Source organism: Lolium rigidum, chromosome 1 (genome assembly GCF_022539505.1).
Source record: "Lolium rigidum isolate FL_2022 chromosome 1, APGP_CSIRO_Lrig_0.1, whole genome shotgun sequence".
Taxonomy (NCBI): Eukaryota; Viridiplantae; Streptophyta; class Magnoliopsida; order Poales; family Poaceae; genus Lolium; species Lolium rigidum.
In genome coordinates, this window is record NC_061508.1 from 162,167,281 (window position 1) to 162,185,992 (window position 18,712).

At 41.4% G+C, this 18,712-nt stretch overlaps 2 protein-coding genes across 3 annotated transcripts; both read right to left on the minus strand.

The window, feature by feature from the left end:
• Positions 1-2,731: 2,731 nt before the first annotated feature.
• Positions 2,732-6,154, minus strand: LOC124682677 (AP-4 complex subunit sigma). The gene is made up of 4 exons (XM_047217317.1): positions 5,920-6,154; positions 5,640-5,726; positions 3,139-3,207; positions 2,732-3,058 (listed from the first exon to the last, which is right to left on the minus strand). The coding sequence occupies exons 1-4, from the start codon at positions 6,058-6,060 to the stop codon at positions 2,924-2,926; spliced, it is 432 nt and encodes a 143-aa protein (XP_047073273.1). The 5' UTR covers positions 6,061-6,154; the 3' UTR covers positions 2,732-2,923.
• An 8,276-nt stretch (positions 6,155-14,430) lies between these two features.
• Positions 14,431-18,479, minus strand: LOC124682678. 2 transcript variants are annotated; one of them, XM_047217319.1, is made up of 3 exons: positions 18,092-18,479; positions 16,298-16,408; positions 14,431-14,768 (listed from the first exon to the last, which is right to left on the minus strand). In XM_047217319.1, exons 1-3 carry the CDS (start codon positions 18,095-18,097, stop codon positions 14,463-14,465), a joined length of 423 nt encoding a protein of 140 aa, XP_047073275.1. In that variant the 5' UTR covers positions 18,098-18,479; the 3' UTR covers positions 14,431-14,462. The 2 variants fall into 2 exon arrangements, with proteins under 2 accessions (XP_047073275.1, XP_047073274.1); XM_047217318.1 differs by having other exon boundaries at positions 16,298-16,411.
• Between the last annotated feature and the right edge of the window lie 233 nt (positions 18,480-18,712).

Genomic DNA, 18,712 nt, shown 5'->3' on the forward strand with positions numbered 1-18,712 from the left:
GCCAAAGCCGCGCCGGAGCAGCAGCTCACCAGCCGGGGGAGAACCCCGCGAGAACGCCCCGCGCGGAGAGGTTGCAGGGGAGAGGCCTCCCCGCCGACGCCGTGCAGGCTTTTGCCTGGTGGCGCCCTCCGGCGGCGGCAAGGGGGGAGAGGTGTTTGGTGGCGGCGGTGTTGTGCCTGTTCGCCTAGGGTTCCGCCCAGGCTGCTCGAGAGGAGCAGCAAGGGGGCGTTTTTTTGTCTTTCTGTGTCGTGCCAGACCCACTTCTTCGTAATCATGAGATGCAGCAAAGCTTTTGACTCTGCTTCCGGTTCTTCGGGTAGATTCTCTTTGAACCGATTATACAATTTTTTTTTGCGAGAAATCCACCGATCTATTAATAATTATCAACAGTAGTACAAATAATCTAAAAAGTAAAGAAAATTACAAATTGGTACTCGGACCACCTACCGATTGTACATTATAACTGCTAAACTTACCTGTAAATTTTTTCATCGGTGTGATACACAAGTGCAAGCCTTGAGATATTGCACAAGTTGAGGATTTAGATCACATTAATCTTTGGTGCCTCATGAAATGACTCACTCCTAATGCCTACTTTCAGCTGAGCAGTACGCAGAAACAATTGCAAGTAGTGCTATATTTTGCATAACTTGTTGATCATGCTGCAAACTTGCAAGAGTGCAAGTCTTAATCCATTCAAGATTAGAGATGTACCAGACTGGTTTTTTAAGAGCTCCCAGATACTAAGAATTCACAGAAAAGTTAGTGTTCAGACAGTTGATGTTCAGACAACAGTTCATACTAGCAAATGCAGTCAAGATGTTACCAGTGATGCAAATCAACCCAGCGATTTTTCCCCACATACCACGTGTTAAATAATTCATGTAAAGATTACTGTCGTATTCTCATCAAGTGCATCCATCCTGTTAGAATATAAGCACAATAAACAAAAAGACAAACAGTACTTTGCAGAACAGTTGCTAGTAAGAACTAAGTTTAAAGTAAAATTTCCTGAAAAATATAACAAGTAAAATGACATAGATCTCCAGTTTCAACATCATAGAACATTTTTCCCTATCTCTTCTAGCATGAATTTCACCTTCGGCCGGTGGAACATGAAGTCGCGCTCACACTAGCTTGAGTGGAAGTAGTGTTTTCTCCCTTGGTGTGAGTATCTTCACATTGCTGACTCCTTAAAACTGAAATCTTACCACATTGCTAAAGTGGTGTCCATATTTTCGCTAAATAATGTGTATGAATATATGAATTTGTAGATAACAAACTCATTTTGCCATATAGGACGCAGTTATATTATAACGTTTTGTACTCCCTCCGTCCACAAATAAGTGGACATCTAGCCTTAAACTTTGTCAATGAAAGAGTGTACTTCTATGTTCCCAATGCACTTTAAATTAGCAAAAGTTGTTTCTCTCTCATTGCACGGAAATCAAACCCAATAATATGTAGCACATGTTCTCTTAATTTTATACATGCACTTAGCATATTGGAGGTGAAATAATTAAAGAGGAGAGAGATGTTGGTTGCATCTTCCCAATGCAATTTTCTCTCTCCTTTTACTAATTTGCCTTGAAAATCACGCACGTCCACTTATTTGTGGACGGAGGAAGTATGTGTTTGGACCAGCTATTTGTTAGTTTTAGTAGCACGAAGCCCCTATTTAATTCAAGCAAATGGATCCAGCGGTGTTAATTGTCACTCTTTTACTTTTCAGCAACCCAATCACAACCCCCCGGCTAGCTTCGTGACTCGTCTATTAATAGGAACTCTTTGCATCTTTGTCGACTCAACTATTTAGCTCCTCTCTTCGCATTGTATACATCGTATATGTATCCAGTACCTCATATGCAAATAGAACAAACACTATTCTCATTCTGTTCATGAATAGGAGCAGGAAGACTACTGTTCCAACATGCATGTAATGTAAGTCGATAGTGTGTCATTTCCTTGCGTGGAAACGGGTGGCAGCAGGAAACGTGACAACTGGCTATTGACATAATCAAGTTGTAATGGATTTGGTATGTCTTCTTGTGTAAGTTATCAAGCAGGCGTTCTGCACGCAGGTAGCAGCTTGGTCTGCACACTTTGACGACCACAATACAACGCTACTACTTGATCGTTTCTGCCAGCACGTAGGTTGTGCTTTCAGCCAGAATATCACCATTAGAGGCCATTGTCTTCCAAAGCACTTTCACGACTGAACCAAACTCACCTTCCGAACTCAAGAAAGTCCACCTTGGCCAATTCAAGACCCGCTCTCGTCTTCAAAAAATGGCAGTTCCTCTTCAGATAGGTAGCAGCAATGTTGCAAAATCAAGCAGACAATCTGAGAGCGTCAATTAATTTGGATCAGAGGGAGTAGTGTATTGTTTTCAGGTAACTTGCCAATAGCACTTATTCATAAATTCGAATAAATATACATAAGCTTTGAATAACCAAGGAAGAATTCGGGAGAACAAATGAGGGGCAAGAAATGCCTGGGGCATGCACAGAGAAGCTCGTCTCATGTAAATTGATCGCCAATTCCTCTCTAAAAAATGGCAGTTACTCTTCAGATAAATACCCATAGTAGCACGAGCGATATAAATCAACCCGACAATGATATTATTATTTTCAGTTACTTCTCAAATACCAGCCTGGTAGCAAATTGTAAAAAAAAAACACAAATATTACATTACAAAATAGTTGCTACTTACTACTAGCAAGAAAGAAGTAACAACAAGAATGATGGCAGTCTTCATTTTCAGCATCATATAACATTTCATAGTTTCCATTGGGGCGAACAGGATAACCCATGCATACAACAGTTGTTTGGCACTTTCACATACAGAGGTAATATCTATGGCAAGAGGGGGGAAGAAGATAAGCATCAGAGTAGAAAAACAAGACACTTTGAGTTCACTATTTACGAAGTTTTCTCCATAAGCTGGATGGGTGCCAATATGTTCTGTTTACTTGTCTCCACGATACAGCCATTCATCACCATCTCTTCAAGCATGAAATGCACTTTCTCCAGATGGAACATGATGTCAAGCTCACACTGCCACAGAGGAAATTAGCATTAGCCATAATTGTGTGAGTATCTTTACGATGCCCAACCCTTAGGATATGTAAGCTTACCACATTGCCAAAGTGGCGGTCCATAGTCTCCACAAGAAGATGTATGAATTCGAGGATAGCTAACTCATTCTGTTAAACACAATACAGCCGAAATATTGTCAGGAGACTCAAGGTACAGATGCATATGCCGAGTTGTTATAGTGCAGTAGTATTACTATAGAAGCAGTAGGAATATCAACACACAGAAGTTGCCAACGAATCGGGCCATCAAAGGATAATTCAATAGCAATACCAGCTATCAAAGAAAGATACCTCATTTCAGATATCTGTACCAATGTGCAAATCCTACACTGGCAGTTCTGTAATGATGTGATAAGGCTGTCTGGTTGTTGGGAAACTAAGGGAGAGTTCACAGTAAGATCTTTTATGATACATTTGCACACTAAAGGTGGATTGGTGTATTTGGGTTGCCAGACTGAGTTACTGCAGACTCTTTCGCACTTTTTCCTTGTTTCCTTGGCTGTACAAATAAAGCAACCAAGCTCAACTGATGCAAAATGTTGATCTGGGCTAGGCTGAGGAGAAACGTGAAATTTCTCACGCTTCTGCTCATGCAGGTTGCGGTAATGCCATTATATCATAGTATTAGGACACACTAGAGTAAGACAAACAAAGTGGGTCAGGTTAGCATAAGGTTATGCAAATATATTAGGAAAATCAAAGCCATGAAAACATATTGTTTTTTCCTAACATGCCTTGCAAATAAACATGCAGTCAACACTATAGTACATCCAACAAAACATCTCCACAAATGCAGGCTAACCAGCAACCAAACAACATTTCCTGCATGACCTCAATCCTGTTCCAGCTCATCCTGCTTTTACCGTTTTGGAGCCAACTCAATAACCCATCCAACTAATCACACCCTAAGTTTACAATTTTGAATTAGCAGTGATATGTATAGCAAGGCAAGACGAAACCAGGGAATGTTCATTTGTTCACCAAGATTCCAGAAGTCCACAAACTCAATCTCAACGTGAAATAAAAGCTACAGGTGGAAAATTATTTATCTGGAAAGAATCAACAATGTACTAGTACATTTCGTCCCTTCACCTTTAATTCAGTTTTAGCATCCACAATGTACTAGCTATATATAATTATGCATTTGAATGTCCTTGTGAAAAATATTGTCTAGCTTATACAACAGTATAACAATCGGAGTCTCAAACAACTGCAATTCCACACTTTGACCATCGAAGCAACATCTGGTATTCAAACTCAATATCAAGTCTGTATTGCGAATGTCGAAACATCCAAACAGAAATATGGGTATTCAATAGCAATATCAATATCATAGGTATTGGATATTCGACCCAATACAATGTCAAGCCTCCCAATGCAAACATCCAAACGGGGCATTATTTTCTTTATTTGCTGGAGCCTCCTATTTAATACAAGCACATTCAGCAGTGCTTATTAAGTGCCTCTTACTTCTCAGCAATGCGGAGAATATTAATGCCAACGGCTTTGCATCTTTGTCGATTTGTGTATTTTACTAGCGTCTCTTGCCTATATTTATCATCCTCATATGCAAAGAGAACAAACTCTTTCTTCAGATCATCACAGAACAAACACGAGACATGCAAATCTATAGAATGTAGAAATAGAACATATGTATTAGCTGGGAGGGCAATTGGCACTAACTATTTGCCACCATGCTACAAATCACCATCTCCAGAATCGAGAGACCAGAAATCAGGTCACTAAGGACGGTGAGCAGTTGAGTTGTATTATACAGAGAGATTAAGGTTTTGTTTTCTTCCTTGTGGTGGAGTTCTATGTTGGCTTGTTGGTTTTTCAAAACTCTTCCATAATCATGAGATGAGGCGCAACTCTACTACATACGGTATTGTCTTGATCATCAAGAGCTCTCTCATAAAAAAGGTGTCCTGTGTAAGGAGCAAGGAGCAACTAAATCAGATGGCAAGGGAAGTGTTTAACAGAGCACAACGATGGCTCCACAGCTGCAATGAGGAACCGAATACAAGTGTAAGAACAATGGTGTTATTAATTTTCCTTCAGCCTGTTTTCGATCGTTGTAGCAATTAGGTCAATGTGTTGGAAGTTGTCATCTCAATTATAATGATCCGATGGTACCTTCCAACTAATTTCACTTGTATTATGCGGTAGTTTTGCTAAGCCCACAGCATATACCCAGATAAAGTTTATTTTGCGTTAGCAATGATTGAATGAGCAAACAGAAAATAATCTCAACAGGACAGAAAAACAGAAGTACAATAACAGTAGGCAAACTTCACAACGCATATTACAAAGTACAAGAGAAATACCAATGCTTTGGAAGATCGATGACGCAATTAGATATGTATATCCCTCTTATTATCCTATCATCTACATATTAGTTTTCGTTTAGCCAAGCCAGGTGATTAGAGCTGAGCGCACAGCATATTCCCATCAAGATTCGCTAGGACTATCTAACTGGTGTGACGATGATGTAACAATAAATTTATGCACACGGGAGACAGGGCTGGCGGAATTCACACCTCATCATTGTCGACGCCGACAAGGAAGAAGAGGGAGGCGTAGCGCCTGTAGACGACCTTGTAATTCCGGTGCTCCACAAAAGAACACTGCATTAGCACACAGTTTCCGTCAGACAGACATGAAAATCAAGGTCAGTAGCCCATCTTGATCCAGATCCAAAAAAAAATCGTTCTTGGTCTGGGACAGAACTAGGGTTCTTGGATCCAGCAAAAGAAGAGGGAAGAGAACTGATACAGGTGCTGAATTTGCTGGTTCGAAGATGAGATGGGCGGGTAGTACCTGCTGGTCGGTGCGGGCGAGGCACTTGCGGACGATCTCGCCCTCGAGGGCGCGACGCTCGTCGAGAGAGAGGTGCTCGTAGTACTGCGCCAGCCGCGTCTGCCCCTGCTTGTTCACCAGCAGCACGAACCGGATCCCCATCTCTCCCTTTCTTCCTCGTTCTCTCTCCTCTCGCTCCTCGGCTTCTTCTAGTCTTCCCACCTCTCTTTCCTCCGGCTCGTGTTTTCTTTCTAGAACCTCGACACGGTTTTGGGACTTGCAATTTAATACCTGTAGGCATTATGTACTGTATATCATAGATATATTTATATTATAAATAACTAATATAAATCAGAGTAGGTATTTTAGAAAGGTGTTAAAAAAAGTTCTACTCCGTCCGATACATCAGATTTAGACAAATTTTAGACATCTATTTATAAATAGAGATAATATTAATTTTGGAAAATTATTTTTTATTAAAACCATTTCTCATTATTGCCCAAAGATTACATAAAATTTAATTGGTAAATATATTTCTATTCATAATAAAAATATACCGATTTCGAGCTCTATAATGGCACTTTATCTAAACCACTTATAAAAGAGCGAACATAAATTCACCCTGTGTTCACTAAAGTTAGTGTATATTAGCTACTGCCCTGGGTTGGGCTAATCAGCACCAGATATACCATCCAACTGTTTAGATTTATTATTCTGTTATTGTCTGTCGTGATTTGTTCCTCCGATTCTCGCAACCAAATCCTCTGGCCCTTGCCACCACCGTGAGCTGCCACTCGGCGCCCTCTGTTTGCACCCCAACATCGCGCATGCGTCTTCCGCCGAGTCCAGTGAGGCCCCGACAGTTCTCTCCTCCTTTGCCTCGTCGTTGACTACGTCTATAGCTTTGGAAGGTTCGCAACTATTGCGTCTTCAATGGCGCCACCCCCAACCACTTGAGTTGGTCAATTACATACTAGAAGAGGCATACTTATGGTTACTAGGTAGGGCCAAAACAGTGTCTTGCTCCCCCCATCCCATCCTGCGATGCTTCGAGCCTCCACTAGTATGTAATGGTCTTGTATAGTTCTTTTGTGTTCTTCTTTTTTTTTCCTTTTTAGTGAATTGTGAACTTTGTAATCTTCTGTCTTCTGAGCGGACTCTTTTCCTTCCGCCTAGCTCTCCAAAAACAAAGTTTAACTTGGATGGATAGTTAATCACTTAGGAATTCCACTTCTTGTTCTTCCAGTTTACAAAGATACAAACTTTGGTGTGTGTTCGAGAAAACATGATGTGAAAAAAAAAGTACATTCTTAGAAGGCATATGGATCCCTGCCACCCTACTCACATCTAACATCCATCCTCTTCTCCCACATTGATGTTTTACAAACTTTGACGTATGGCTACCATTTTGAGGCCCTTCCTCATCGATCCATCACTCTTCTCATCTTGCTCTTCTCTAGTGGCGGAGCTTGCCAAGGAAATTGGGAGGGGGGCAAAATATATGTGTCTGCGGGACAAATGCTCAAATTTTTCTCTTCTAAGCCTTGTAATTAATTTCCTTCAGTGATTCTCAAAAACTTGGGGGTGGTGCCCCCGACTTGTACCTGCATATATCTGCCTATGTTATTCACCCTTTGTGCAACAGTCGCTTCGGTGTCCTTGGGCTTCCATCCCTTGTGTGGGGGCTTCTCTTAGATGATGGACCTAGTGCCAGCATCCATCGGTTCCTTTGAGCTTGATGACCCCGATTTGCTAGCCTATTCCGATCTTGTGTGGCATCAGCCAGGTGATTAGAATTTGTTTTAAATGTATTTTCTAGATGTTGTTAGAACTTGCTCTTAAGGTTGAAAATTCATGATCCGGTCTTCAATAGTTGGGTACGACAATTATGGTGTGTTGTGTGGTTACCTTCCGACATGGGTATGCCATATCGAGTACTCAACATTACCATCCTTGGTGTGAATCCCCGAAGGAATAGGCGAAGCCCATGAACAATACCGCACGGGGCCAAAGCCCAATGACTATGTAAAGTAGGTAGGTTAGAACCATATCGGGTAAACCGACATAAGCAATGTAATCGACCCAAAGGTGGACTCTGAGACCTAGCCCACTATATAAAGGTTAGGAGGAGCCACCGAGAGAGGATCTAGATTCACAACCGAGAGAGGATCCATGCAAACCCTAGTTTGATAATACAATCTCGGCGACTTTCGCCCCTGATCTTACTTTTCGTCGGCTACGTAGTTTGGGTGACTGGTCTTTGAATTCACAAGCGCTCTCCTTCCTGGAAATTCAAGTCCATTATTATGGGCATTGATAAGGTTACCCCTTGTTAATTGGCACCATCTGTGGGAAGCTTGGGCGCTGGAGTCATGAGTTCGGCGATCTCTTCTTCACGAGATCGGGTGATCATGTTCGTTTTAGCTTGATAAAAAATTTGTCAGCACCTGCCCGCCCTTCTCCTGGTTTTCAGCAACTTTGACCATGGGGTGGATCTGGTGATTGGAAGCTTTGACTTCCATACTGGAACACAAGGAACTCTCCGCCGATCGGAACCGATCTACTCAGGTTCGACGGCGGAAGCATCGACACCAACAAATGCGGATCGGTTTCGATCGGCGGAAGCATCGACACCAACAAATGCAATGTCGACATCATCGGTCGGCTCCACGAGCGAAGAACATTTGGCTCCAATGACACGAAGCAACATCGGTTCTGCCACAAGTTTGGGAGATCTCACCGATCTATTCGACGGTGTCTCTTTCAGATCAAGCAGCGACGCGTCATCTACTAGGGTGCTCGAGCACACGAACTAGAAGAACATCATCGATGATGACAGTGCAGACTCCGGAATCAGGAAAGTCGACTCATACCCTGACTTTTGTACTAACGAGATATACTTACCACGTCATCAGGTGTGTATGGTATACATAACGAGAGTTCAAGATGGCTTTGTGATGGCTGTGAAATACGCCATATTTTCTCTTGTTTAAACCCTTAGCTAAGTAAAGAAAATAACTAAGTTTACCTCTCAACTTGCCACTAATGCCTAATCAATGCAAAGATGTGCAACCTATTCTATTTTTGGATGTTGTGTAGGAAATCACGTCATAATGGCGAATGGACCTGCAATTACTAAAGAAAATCATGTCAGGAGCATGGCAAAGTTGACTACGCCGGAAAGGCGGTTCCTGTGGCTTTAACGGGCATCGGTACGGGCAAGCCCGCCTGTACCGTCCGCCCGTACCACCTGCGGCTGCGTTCCCGAGGTCAAACACTATAAAAGTCGTGAAGGGACCAACGCTGAAAGGAGAGTCATTCGTCGCCAAACAGAGCCGACATCCTCCAGATCCATCTGCACCACACCGAAGGAGATCCATCACCATAGTTTGTCCATTCCATCTCCCATTTCCTCCATAGCCATAGCCATCACCATTGTAATAGAGATCTTGAAAATTGGCGACCATTGTAATAATATTATGATTTCAATCTAAGTATTTTGCACAATAATTTCTATCTTTGTATTTGATCTTGATATTATGTGTGAGTAGTCCTCACGGGTTGCGGGTTGGGATGAATCCTCGCAGCGTTCATGTGCATCTAATCTTATGATATGTGTAAGGATTTAATAGGAGTTTTGCAATCTTGTATCCTTGTCTCTTTGCCTCGTCTTGATGATCTGCAGGTACCCATATCATCTGTGTCGATCAAGGGAAGAGGTGGGATGAGTGGAGAACGGCGTGCTACCGCGAAACCTCAGTGAAAGAAAAGGGGAAAGTAACGATACATGTTTAGTGATTCATTTGGGATCATAGCACAATCATCTAGCTTAAGGCTTTGGTATGTATTTACTTAAAAACTTTTGTTGCTTGCGGATGTGAGGACAATGGTTGGACCATTAGGCTCTTGTCACCTCTGGCTTTAGAGGCAAGAGTATTTACGGATGTGCTACTCACAAATCTCTTATCTCTATTTTATTTGTTACACATATGAGCTTCATTTATATATGTATGCATAGCTGCAGGTGAAACCTTAACCCTGGCCTATTTCCATCATTGAACACAACCCCCTTAAAAGTAAACTAGATAGTTAGCAGTGCTTCCCAAGGTTCGATTAAACCTAAGTCTTCTGGGGAAAAAGCTTATCATACTACAATCCGTAATCCGAATCGAAGGTATCAACCCTTTTGTGGCGATGTTACCGGGGAAGCAATTTCTCTATTCCAGTACGGTTACTAGAGACCTTGTTAGTTATCTTATTTTTAGTTTTAAGTTTTATTTACTGTTATTAGTTTACTGTTTTATTCTCTACTTGAAAACCCAAAAAAATAGTTACTTGTCTTTTGCAATCATAGGAGAAAATACCAAAAAGATAATCACTATGGCAGAAAAGAAGCTCAAGGAATATGCTATCCCCAATGATGATTTTATTCGTGCACCCATAACTCAACCCGTTGTTGAAGCAGAGAACTATGAAATTAAGCCTAACCTTCTAAGTTTGGTTCAGCAGAACCAATTTGGAGGCTCAACCGCTGAGGATTCAGGTATGCACTTAAACACATTTACTGAAGTATGTGATATGATGCCCATTAAAGATGTTGATCCAAATGATATTAAATTACACTTTTTTCCTTTTTCATTAAGAGGAAAAGCAAAGGACTGGTTGCTAGCTTTGCCTAAGGGCAGTATAACTTCATGGGATGAATGCACTAATATATTTATGACTAAATTTTTCCCACTAGCAAAGACTATGTAACTGCGTTTTAACATTACATGTTTTAGACAAGAAGATCGCGAGCCACTAGCGCTTGCATGGGAAAGGATGAAGGAAGCCACCATGAACTGTCCAGGTCATGGAATGGAGGATTGGTTAATCTTACATTTATTCTATAATGACTTTAACCCAATGTCAAAGTCTATGCTCGATACTGCAGCAGGAGGAACATTCATGAGCAAGCCAGTTGAACTGGCAAGGAGGCTTCTATATGATATGCAAAGTAACCATGCCCAATGACATGTAGACAGATCCTCCTGAAGAAAGGTGAATGCAATCACCAAAAGTAATAATGAAGAACTTACTTCAAAGGTAGATGATCTTAAACATATTCTCAAGGGTAAGGAAACTACCCAAGTAATGTCATCTTCAATACTAAAGTTGAGGAAATAGACTTCACAGAAAGAAATCCTTATAACCCTGCATGCATGGAAGAGTCAAAACTATGCCTCTAATTTTTCCTAGACAATATAATAATAATGCAGGAGTTTCAAATAATAACTTCACCAACGGTAATGGAGCAAGCAATGGTGTACATCAATTGAAAGTACTTTCAAGATTTTTGTGCATGCTCAAGCTAAACAAAATAATACCCTTACAAAGCTCACTGAAAACTCATAGCACTATGCTAGGGAATTTATCTAACCAAACCATTTCTCTTAAGAATGATGTTCAAGTTCTACAGGAAATGACAAAGACCGTTGAGACACAACTGGGGAAGATAGCTGAAAGCCAAACTATTATACTTGCAAGATTTGTAGGTAAACCAGAACCAAAAATCGTTGAAGACCTCAAGATGATGAGGATTGAAAGAAGTGGAGAAGCACTTGAAGAACTGGATTATAGCAATGCTCCAACACCTGAATACTCCGTAGAAGACCTCATAAAGATGGTCATGGTAAGACACCCAGGAGTCGATGAAGTTAATGGTGAAAGGTACCGTCAATTTATTCATGAAGTAGCATGCAAAGTTCGTGATTTAGAACAACAATATAAGAAGCTAGCTGAAAAACTTCCAGCTAAGCTTGATGATATATTTGAGCCCACTATTAAAATTCATTTTGGAACAAACGAGGTGGCTGCACTTTGTGATCTTGGTGCAAGCGTCTCCACAATTCCAAAGACCTTATTTGATAAGTTAGGAATGGGGCCATTTAGAACAACTGAGATAAGACTGCACTTAGTTGATTCAACATATAGACAAGCTATAGGCATAAAAGATAATATTGTAGTAGAGATTAAAGGATGTCCTACTCTTATTGATCTTATTATTGTGGACATGCCAGAATATCCTATAGCTCCTCTAATCTTAGGAATGCCATTTCTTAGAACTATTAAAGCTCTGATCAATTTGCATGAAGGGAATGTGAGAATTGGACTACCATCCAAAGATCCATTTGTAGTACACTTTCCTAGAAAGAAGAAGGCCAAAAATGGTGATGATGAGATCGTTACTTTGAAAGCTAATTATTTTGGAGTGGGTCTTCCACTTCCAACTCTTAAGTGATCACCATCTTGGTCAAGTTAATTGACCTTAACTAGAAGCACTTCATGGGAGGCAACCCATATTCAACTAGATGATACCCGTGCGTTGCCGCGGGAATATGTTAATAGATCTTTTGAGAGTTAGAGAAGCAAACGTTGCAGTGTAAAATAATAGAAGAAGGATATGAGTCAAGCTAAAAGTACATTATATTTCTGAGTAGCTTGAAAAAGGATGCACCAAATTCCATATATAAGGTGGTCATTCGTATGTGGCTCCGAATTACAAATAGACCCATTTTGGTCAATGTTATACAATAATTTCAGATATGTGATGTTAAGGATGGTAATTTTACCAACGGGTACGGGTACCCGCGGGTACCGTACCCGCATGGGTAGGGAATGGATACACTTTTATGCCCATGGTAGTACCCATACCATGCCCGTTAAGTCATGTGCAGGGCACAGGCATAGCCTCGTATCCGCGGGTATACCCATACTCTACCTGTTTATTGTTAAATTTTTATGTGACACGTCTACTTCTATTGACTTATGAGTTAGAATATGAGAATGTGATTTTTATATTATGTTAATTATTATGTACTCAACTACCTATTATTGAGTTGAGATTATTAATTATTTTAATCAAAATTGCTATCGATAAATGTAAAATTGTGATTGACTTATGTACAATTTAACCTCCCACTGGGTACCCAATGGGTACGGGTACCCGCTGGGTATGGGTATGGGTAAAGTTTTATACCCATGGGTACGGGTATGGGTAGAAGTTTGTACCCATTGAATATATGGGTAGGGTATGGTATTGCTCTAGCCTGCCCATACCCTGCCCATTGCCATCATCACAGTGATGTGCACCTACATTGCCAACTGTAACACTCTTGTTACGACGAAACATACATGCATGAAAGACAGATGGTCAATAGAGATACTCTTTTTTATGAATATATTGGTGAGGCAAGGTCACACAATGAAGGTAGCACGGGGAAGTGGATACTAAAAGCAAAGGAGGATCTCTGAAAAAATAAGATGAATAACTCAAATATCTTTTCCAAGAAAGAGGGAAACAACATGTGTTGAGCAAAAATACTTGTTCATTTCTACCTACCAAGTTCCTTTTAACTCGTTGATCTACAGTAGCCATCATTTCACACGTTGGCTATCATATAATTTGCACATATCACCTGCATAACGATGGAACAAAGCATATTAGAAAAGTATAGCAAGGAAGAAATTAGACAATCCAGAAACATACTATAGTATGGTTTATTATCTGTCCAGCATATAACACTACCTAAAACAAAGATGATCCCATGCTTTGTTCTCAAACCTCATTGAGCATTGTAAGCTTATATATTAAATGGTTAAAACCCATTGATGAAAAAAATAAGTAATTGATAGCATCAATCTCGTACCTTCTTGAATCTGATTATTTATGGATAAGCAAGAAACCTGTGGATCTATGGATCAACGCCAACAGTCTGCTAAAGAAGGAAGCAAATAAAAACTGGTGGGATAGCAAAATTTACAGGGCGATTAGGCATATTGCATTTACAGAAACCCAACTGATATTAATTAATCAAATGCACATGTACTGAAACAATAAGCCATAGTTGTAGTAGTACATGATGATAACATTATACACTATATAAAAGTTGGACATTTTAGCGTCTCCTGGTTGATTGAGCCACGTTTGGACACTGTAGATGCACAAATTATCTGCTCTTTTCTTCAACCATTGCTCGACACGTACCCTCTTTTTTTATGGCCCAGTTAATTTATTTGACCAGTAACTTTTTTTTGTGTGGATGGGCAACCGGTTACCGGTTGCAGGCCAACGGGCCAACTTGATCATCTTATATTGCCACGTATTTTCTCTGGAAGTTGCGGTAAAAGCGGTGGCACCATCGAGCAAATCCACTTTGACCCAACCTCTCCCTTCTTCTTTCTTCTGATATCTTCGTATTCATCCTTCCTATGGCCAGCGCCCACTTTTTCACGACCGCCTTTGCCCTACTACCACCGGCCTGCTTCCCCGCGCCACCGGCCGGCCGGCCCTTGACATCCACGCCTCATCCTGCTTTCACATGATTTGAGGCCGAGTGGCCGGATTGAAGTGGTGATCAGGCCTCACTGACGTGGTTCCCGCATCCTCCAGGCATGTTTGGTGAGGTCGAGCTCCACCCTGGTGCTCGGCTCCGGCGACAGGGAGTGGTGGCCGGCCCGCCGAGCGAGGCCAGTGGCCGCCTCTCCTCCTCTGGCTGGCCTCCAGTCCCTCTTCCTTTTGCCCCTCAGTCCATGTCGCCCACCGTCCATGGTTTCCAGCAGCATCCTGCGTCTTCAGCGATCCATCCTTGCCGCTCTTTAGCAATTTCCCCAGCCTGTCCGCCTACCCGGACCACCTTTGGTCGCCAGGACCCAGGATGATTTGGGGACAGGGGGTTGCGGATGTTAGGCTCGCCGTTGGCCAGGATGCTTGCTGCCCAGCGTGATGGCAAGCAGGCTGGCTCGGCAGCGTGATAGCAAGCAAGCTGGCTCGGTTGATAGTTCCTTAATCTCACTCTAGATAATCTGCTCTCAAACTGAGGCACAGAGTCCTGCAAAAGTAGATTACAGTAACGATCCATGTCTTCTGATGCATCAGTTACAAGTCCAGCTAATGCAAAATTGATGCAGCGTTTATTTTTTAGGTTGTTGCTTCTACACGTTCAAAATTTGTGTTCATGGATCCAGAGCTTCTAATGTGTGACTTTTCAGTTCTCAGGTAATTACAGATTTTGGTGTAATCAGTGCCACCTGATGATTTGGTTTGTTTCATTGTTGTGCGTCTTTCAAGGCAGATGTTGCACGTTCACTTGCATTTGCTTTTGCAGTTGTGAGGATGGATAGGGCTGACCAACATGATCCACCAGGGCGTCCCCGCTGGTGCCATGGGAGAGGCCAGACTGTGGGGATGTTGGTCCAATTGCTTGCTCTGGAGATGTCAGAATTCAGCAAGAGGTAATTCCGACTTTCGATGAGGGCCAACATGGATTTCTAGAGTAATGCATCCTATTTGTTCGATTTTCTGTTCTTCCTTCAATTTGTCTTCAATTTGTGCAGTCAAATTTAAGAAGCAGATACTTATCCAGCCAACAACACACATGTTACCTCTAAGGGAGTATCACTGACCTATATTTATATGCAAATCTGAATATAACGTATTCTTTCGCATTATCTTAAATAATCTCACAACTGTACTGGAAGGAAAATGGTTGTTAGTGCAAAATTGTGGTTGGATCTTATGTACTTTCAGTCACTGACCTATATTTATATGCAAATCTGAATATAACGTATTCTTTCGCATTATCTTAAATAATCTCACAACTGTACTGAAAGGAAAATGGTTGTTAGTGCAAAATTGTGGTTGGATCTTATGTACTTTCAGTCATTACACAAGCTACCTTGAAGCTTCGATTTTTATGGTTGAATTTTATGTACTTTAGTTTGGAGTGACAACGCAAGAAGATTGGTGTCGTAACTGCATTGGAATAAAACTCATCTGCATGAAGATGCTTATAAATGCCCTATGAGTTAATATATATCGGACGAGCTAAAGTAGTCTTATTTTATAATTTGTTTTTCCTCATGATTTTACTTAATTGTCAAAAAGGTGCACAACTATTGGCCTGCTAACCTTTTGTCGTTGTGTGTGCTGTCTGTATAAATACGTGGAGTTATTTCAAGTTTAGCGCTTCAGCTTGACCACATCGGTTTCGCTTAGGAGTGTCAGCTACTGAATTTATTTGTCAGCATAACCATGCTACAGTTGTGTTATCTATATTTTCTATTAGTAACCATTTCCATGCTATTTTATAGTCAGCCCTCTGTTTTCTATACTTCGCGTTGTTGTATGGACTTGTGCTGAAGACTACTCTCGGTATCTTCTGTCTTATACAGTTATACTGCTTCTATCCATTTTATTCAGCTTACTCTGCAATGACTATGATCTCTATGAAATCAGCTCTTCCTTTGCTTTTGTGATTTTGATTTATTCTTCACGCTACCAAACATAAGCTTATGGTCTATGCTTACAAAATGCAACAAATCTCAGGATTGGGAGTGAAGGTTCAGCTTTTCCAGTTACCTTTCTTAGGGGCTGTATACTTGGAGGTGCGCAGTCTTTGGCAACAGGGCCCGTCAGGTCTCCTGATGGTACTGATTCTCTTCCTTTTTCTCCTATATGAGTTAACAACCTCTGCTATCAAAATTGCAAGTGTTTAGAAAACGAGCTAGGCAGAAAATCATATAATTTAGATTAGACATGCATATATATGTTATAGTTCTTTCCACAATGGAACTTCCATGCTTTGCTTACAAAATCCAGACAAAAGCGCATGAATACTTGGCCGAAAGTACATCCCACACAAAAGCTAAGAAAACTTATCGTGTTAGCAAATCCGATGCTACAGATTTCTATGCCATGGTATTGATCCATTGCAATAAGTGTTCATTCTTTCTTGCTACAAAAAAAAACTACGCTTACAGAAAAAAATTAGTTAGCATACATGCTGGTTACATTTTTAGACCAATTTCCTAATCAGTATGGAGGCTATAAATCTTCTTGCCACCTTACCTCAAACAAAGTAAACTTTACTGGGAATCAGAGTGATGCAAAGAAATAACTAACACAACACTACTTATAAGATTTAATTAGGAAGTTGCAGAGATGCCCACGGAAAAAATACTACAGGTGGTTGGCAGGCTACCGATGACTCTGCACGCAAGGAGGGGTGGTGTAGGGCAAGTTGCTCTATGCCTCTATCCAATCGACGATGTAGTCACCTTTGTAGGTGTCCTCGAGCGCTGGTGATCTGCCGCTGCAACCCTGTGGCCAGGCTCGACGCTGCCGGGCGAGACGACCAGTACAGGGCGACAGCAGCGCTCGAGGACATGCATGGACATGATCTTGAACAAGGTGGTGGCAAACGTTAGAGGATGGCTGCTGCTTTGCAAGGATGCTCATATTTTTCACTCTTCGACAGGAAAGTGGTGCTGCTGGAAAAAACAAGGGGCGGGTAGGGGTAGTTGCAGATTGCCTAGAGATGAACTTTGCAACCTTTGGATATGTTGCAGTGTGGGCAGCCCCTTTTCTCTTAATAAACTACCAGATATGTTTACACACCGACCTTCGTAGGTTTCTTCGTAGGTTAATCCAGTTTTTTTTCTAACCTAATAGTTTGGAATAAGCTAAAAAATCTTAATTGTTTGGAAAGTAAATTACAGAGATTGATATGGTTGACCATCGCAGGATAATATAGTTTCAAACATTTGTATGTTAATGTTAATAACCTCCACAAAGTTCAAAAATAGCTAGAAAAAGTAAACTGATCTAGCATAGAGACAGTATGTAATTAGCATCAATTGATGAGTGTGTACATATTTACAAAACTAGAACTCTACATCTGCATGCATATAATTCAGAATGCAACGTCTTGGATCTTAGCACATAAGATAATTAGCATACAACGTTTTGGAACGTATTCATCTTTTATTTTGAGAAAAAAATCGTATCCACCTTCCATCTAAATTTGTATCCACCTTCCATCTAAAAGTAAGTGTATGTATGATAGCAGTGTAGTGCTGCCAGTTCATTTATATAAAAGTTCCAAGGCTTAACATGGCATGTTATGTTTTCAGATAGTTATAACTTATAAGAAACAAATTTCACAACCCAAGTAGCATATTTATTTTTTCAAAAGAATAGAGTACTTAGAAGCGACCAAATCATACAATAAGCTGATCTCTACAATCAAGTGGCACCTACAGCTTAACATCAAGGAATTTCAAGTAAAAGAATTCAAAATCAACACATTTGATCAGCTAGAAAACTAGATCAGATACATAATGGAGAAGACAAGGTGCAGGATGGGACACGTACCAGCATCAAGCGTTTTGTTGCATCAGGGGAGTGCTACGCCTTCGTCCGAGCACCGCTGATGGGACCTTAGGTTCTGCGGCTCAGCGACCCCGCCGGTTGGGTGACCCGTGACCGCCTTCCTTGGAGCAAAGTCTGCAGGAAGCCAACTACCGACGGAATCAGAGCTGCCGGCTTGCCTCGGTGCCCCACTCCTCCCATGCTCGGGTTAGGTTTGACGGAACGGCACAGAAGACCGAAAGGAGGCAGCACAGCTGCAGGGTGCCGGTAGAGCAGGCTTGGGAGAGCGCCGACGAGCGGCCAGCTGCACCAATTTGGGGAGGACGGCATCAAATCGGGGAGCTTGACCGCAAGGCTCGACAGAGAACGGGATAAAAGGGGATGAACGAGAGAGAGAATTAGAGCGAGTGGGGTACGCGTGTGTTGTGTTGTACGGAGTACTGGCAAGGTGCTTTAGTGTCATTTTTCCTTCACGCGTGCCTGTGTCGTCCTATGTGAGCACTGTATTAGGCTTAGCCGCTTAGGCACACAGCCAACTCTTTTTTTTTTCTTTTTCTTGGAGATTCCAGCTCCTGTTAATATACGAATTTTGTACAAGACCCATCGGATCTTATTCCAAAGGCG

Bases quoted from the DNA above. Each gene is read 5' to 3' on its own strand.
- LOC124682677 (XM_047217317.1), bottom strand. From the start codon at position 6,060: ATGGGGATCCGGTTCGTGCTGCTGGTGAACAAGCAGGGGCAGACGCGG. The intron at 5,727-5,919 runs GTACTACCCGCC...GTGCTAATGCAG, and splicing joins TCGCCCGCACCGACCAGCAG to TGTTCTTTTGTGGAGCACCG. The intron at 3,208-5,639 runs GTGTGAATTCCG...TGTGTTTAACAG, and splicing joins TCGGCGTCGACAATGATGAG to AATGAGTTAGCTATCCTCGA.
- LOC124682678 (XM_047217318.1), bottom strand. The intron at 14,769-16,297 runs GTAACTGGAAAA...CTACTTTTGCAG, and splicing joins GTATACAGCCCCTAAGAAAG to GACTCTGTGCCTCAGTTTGA.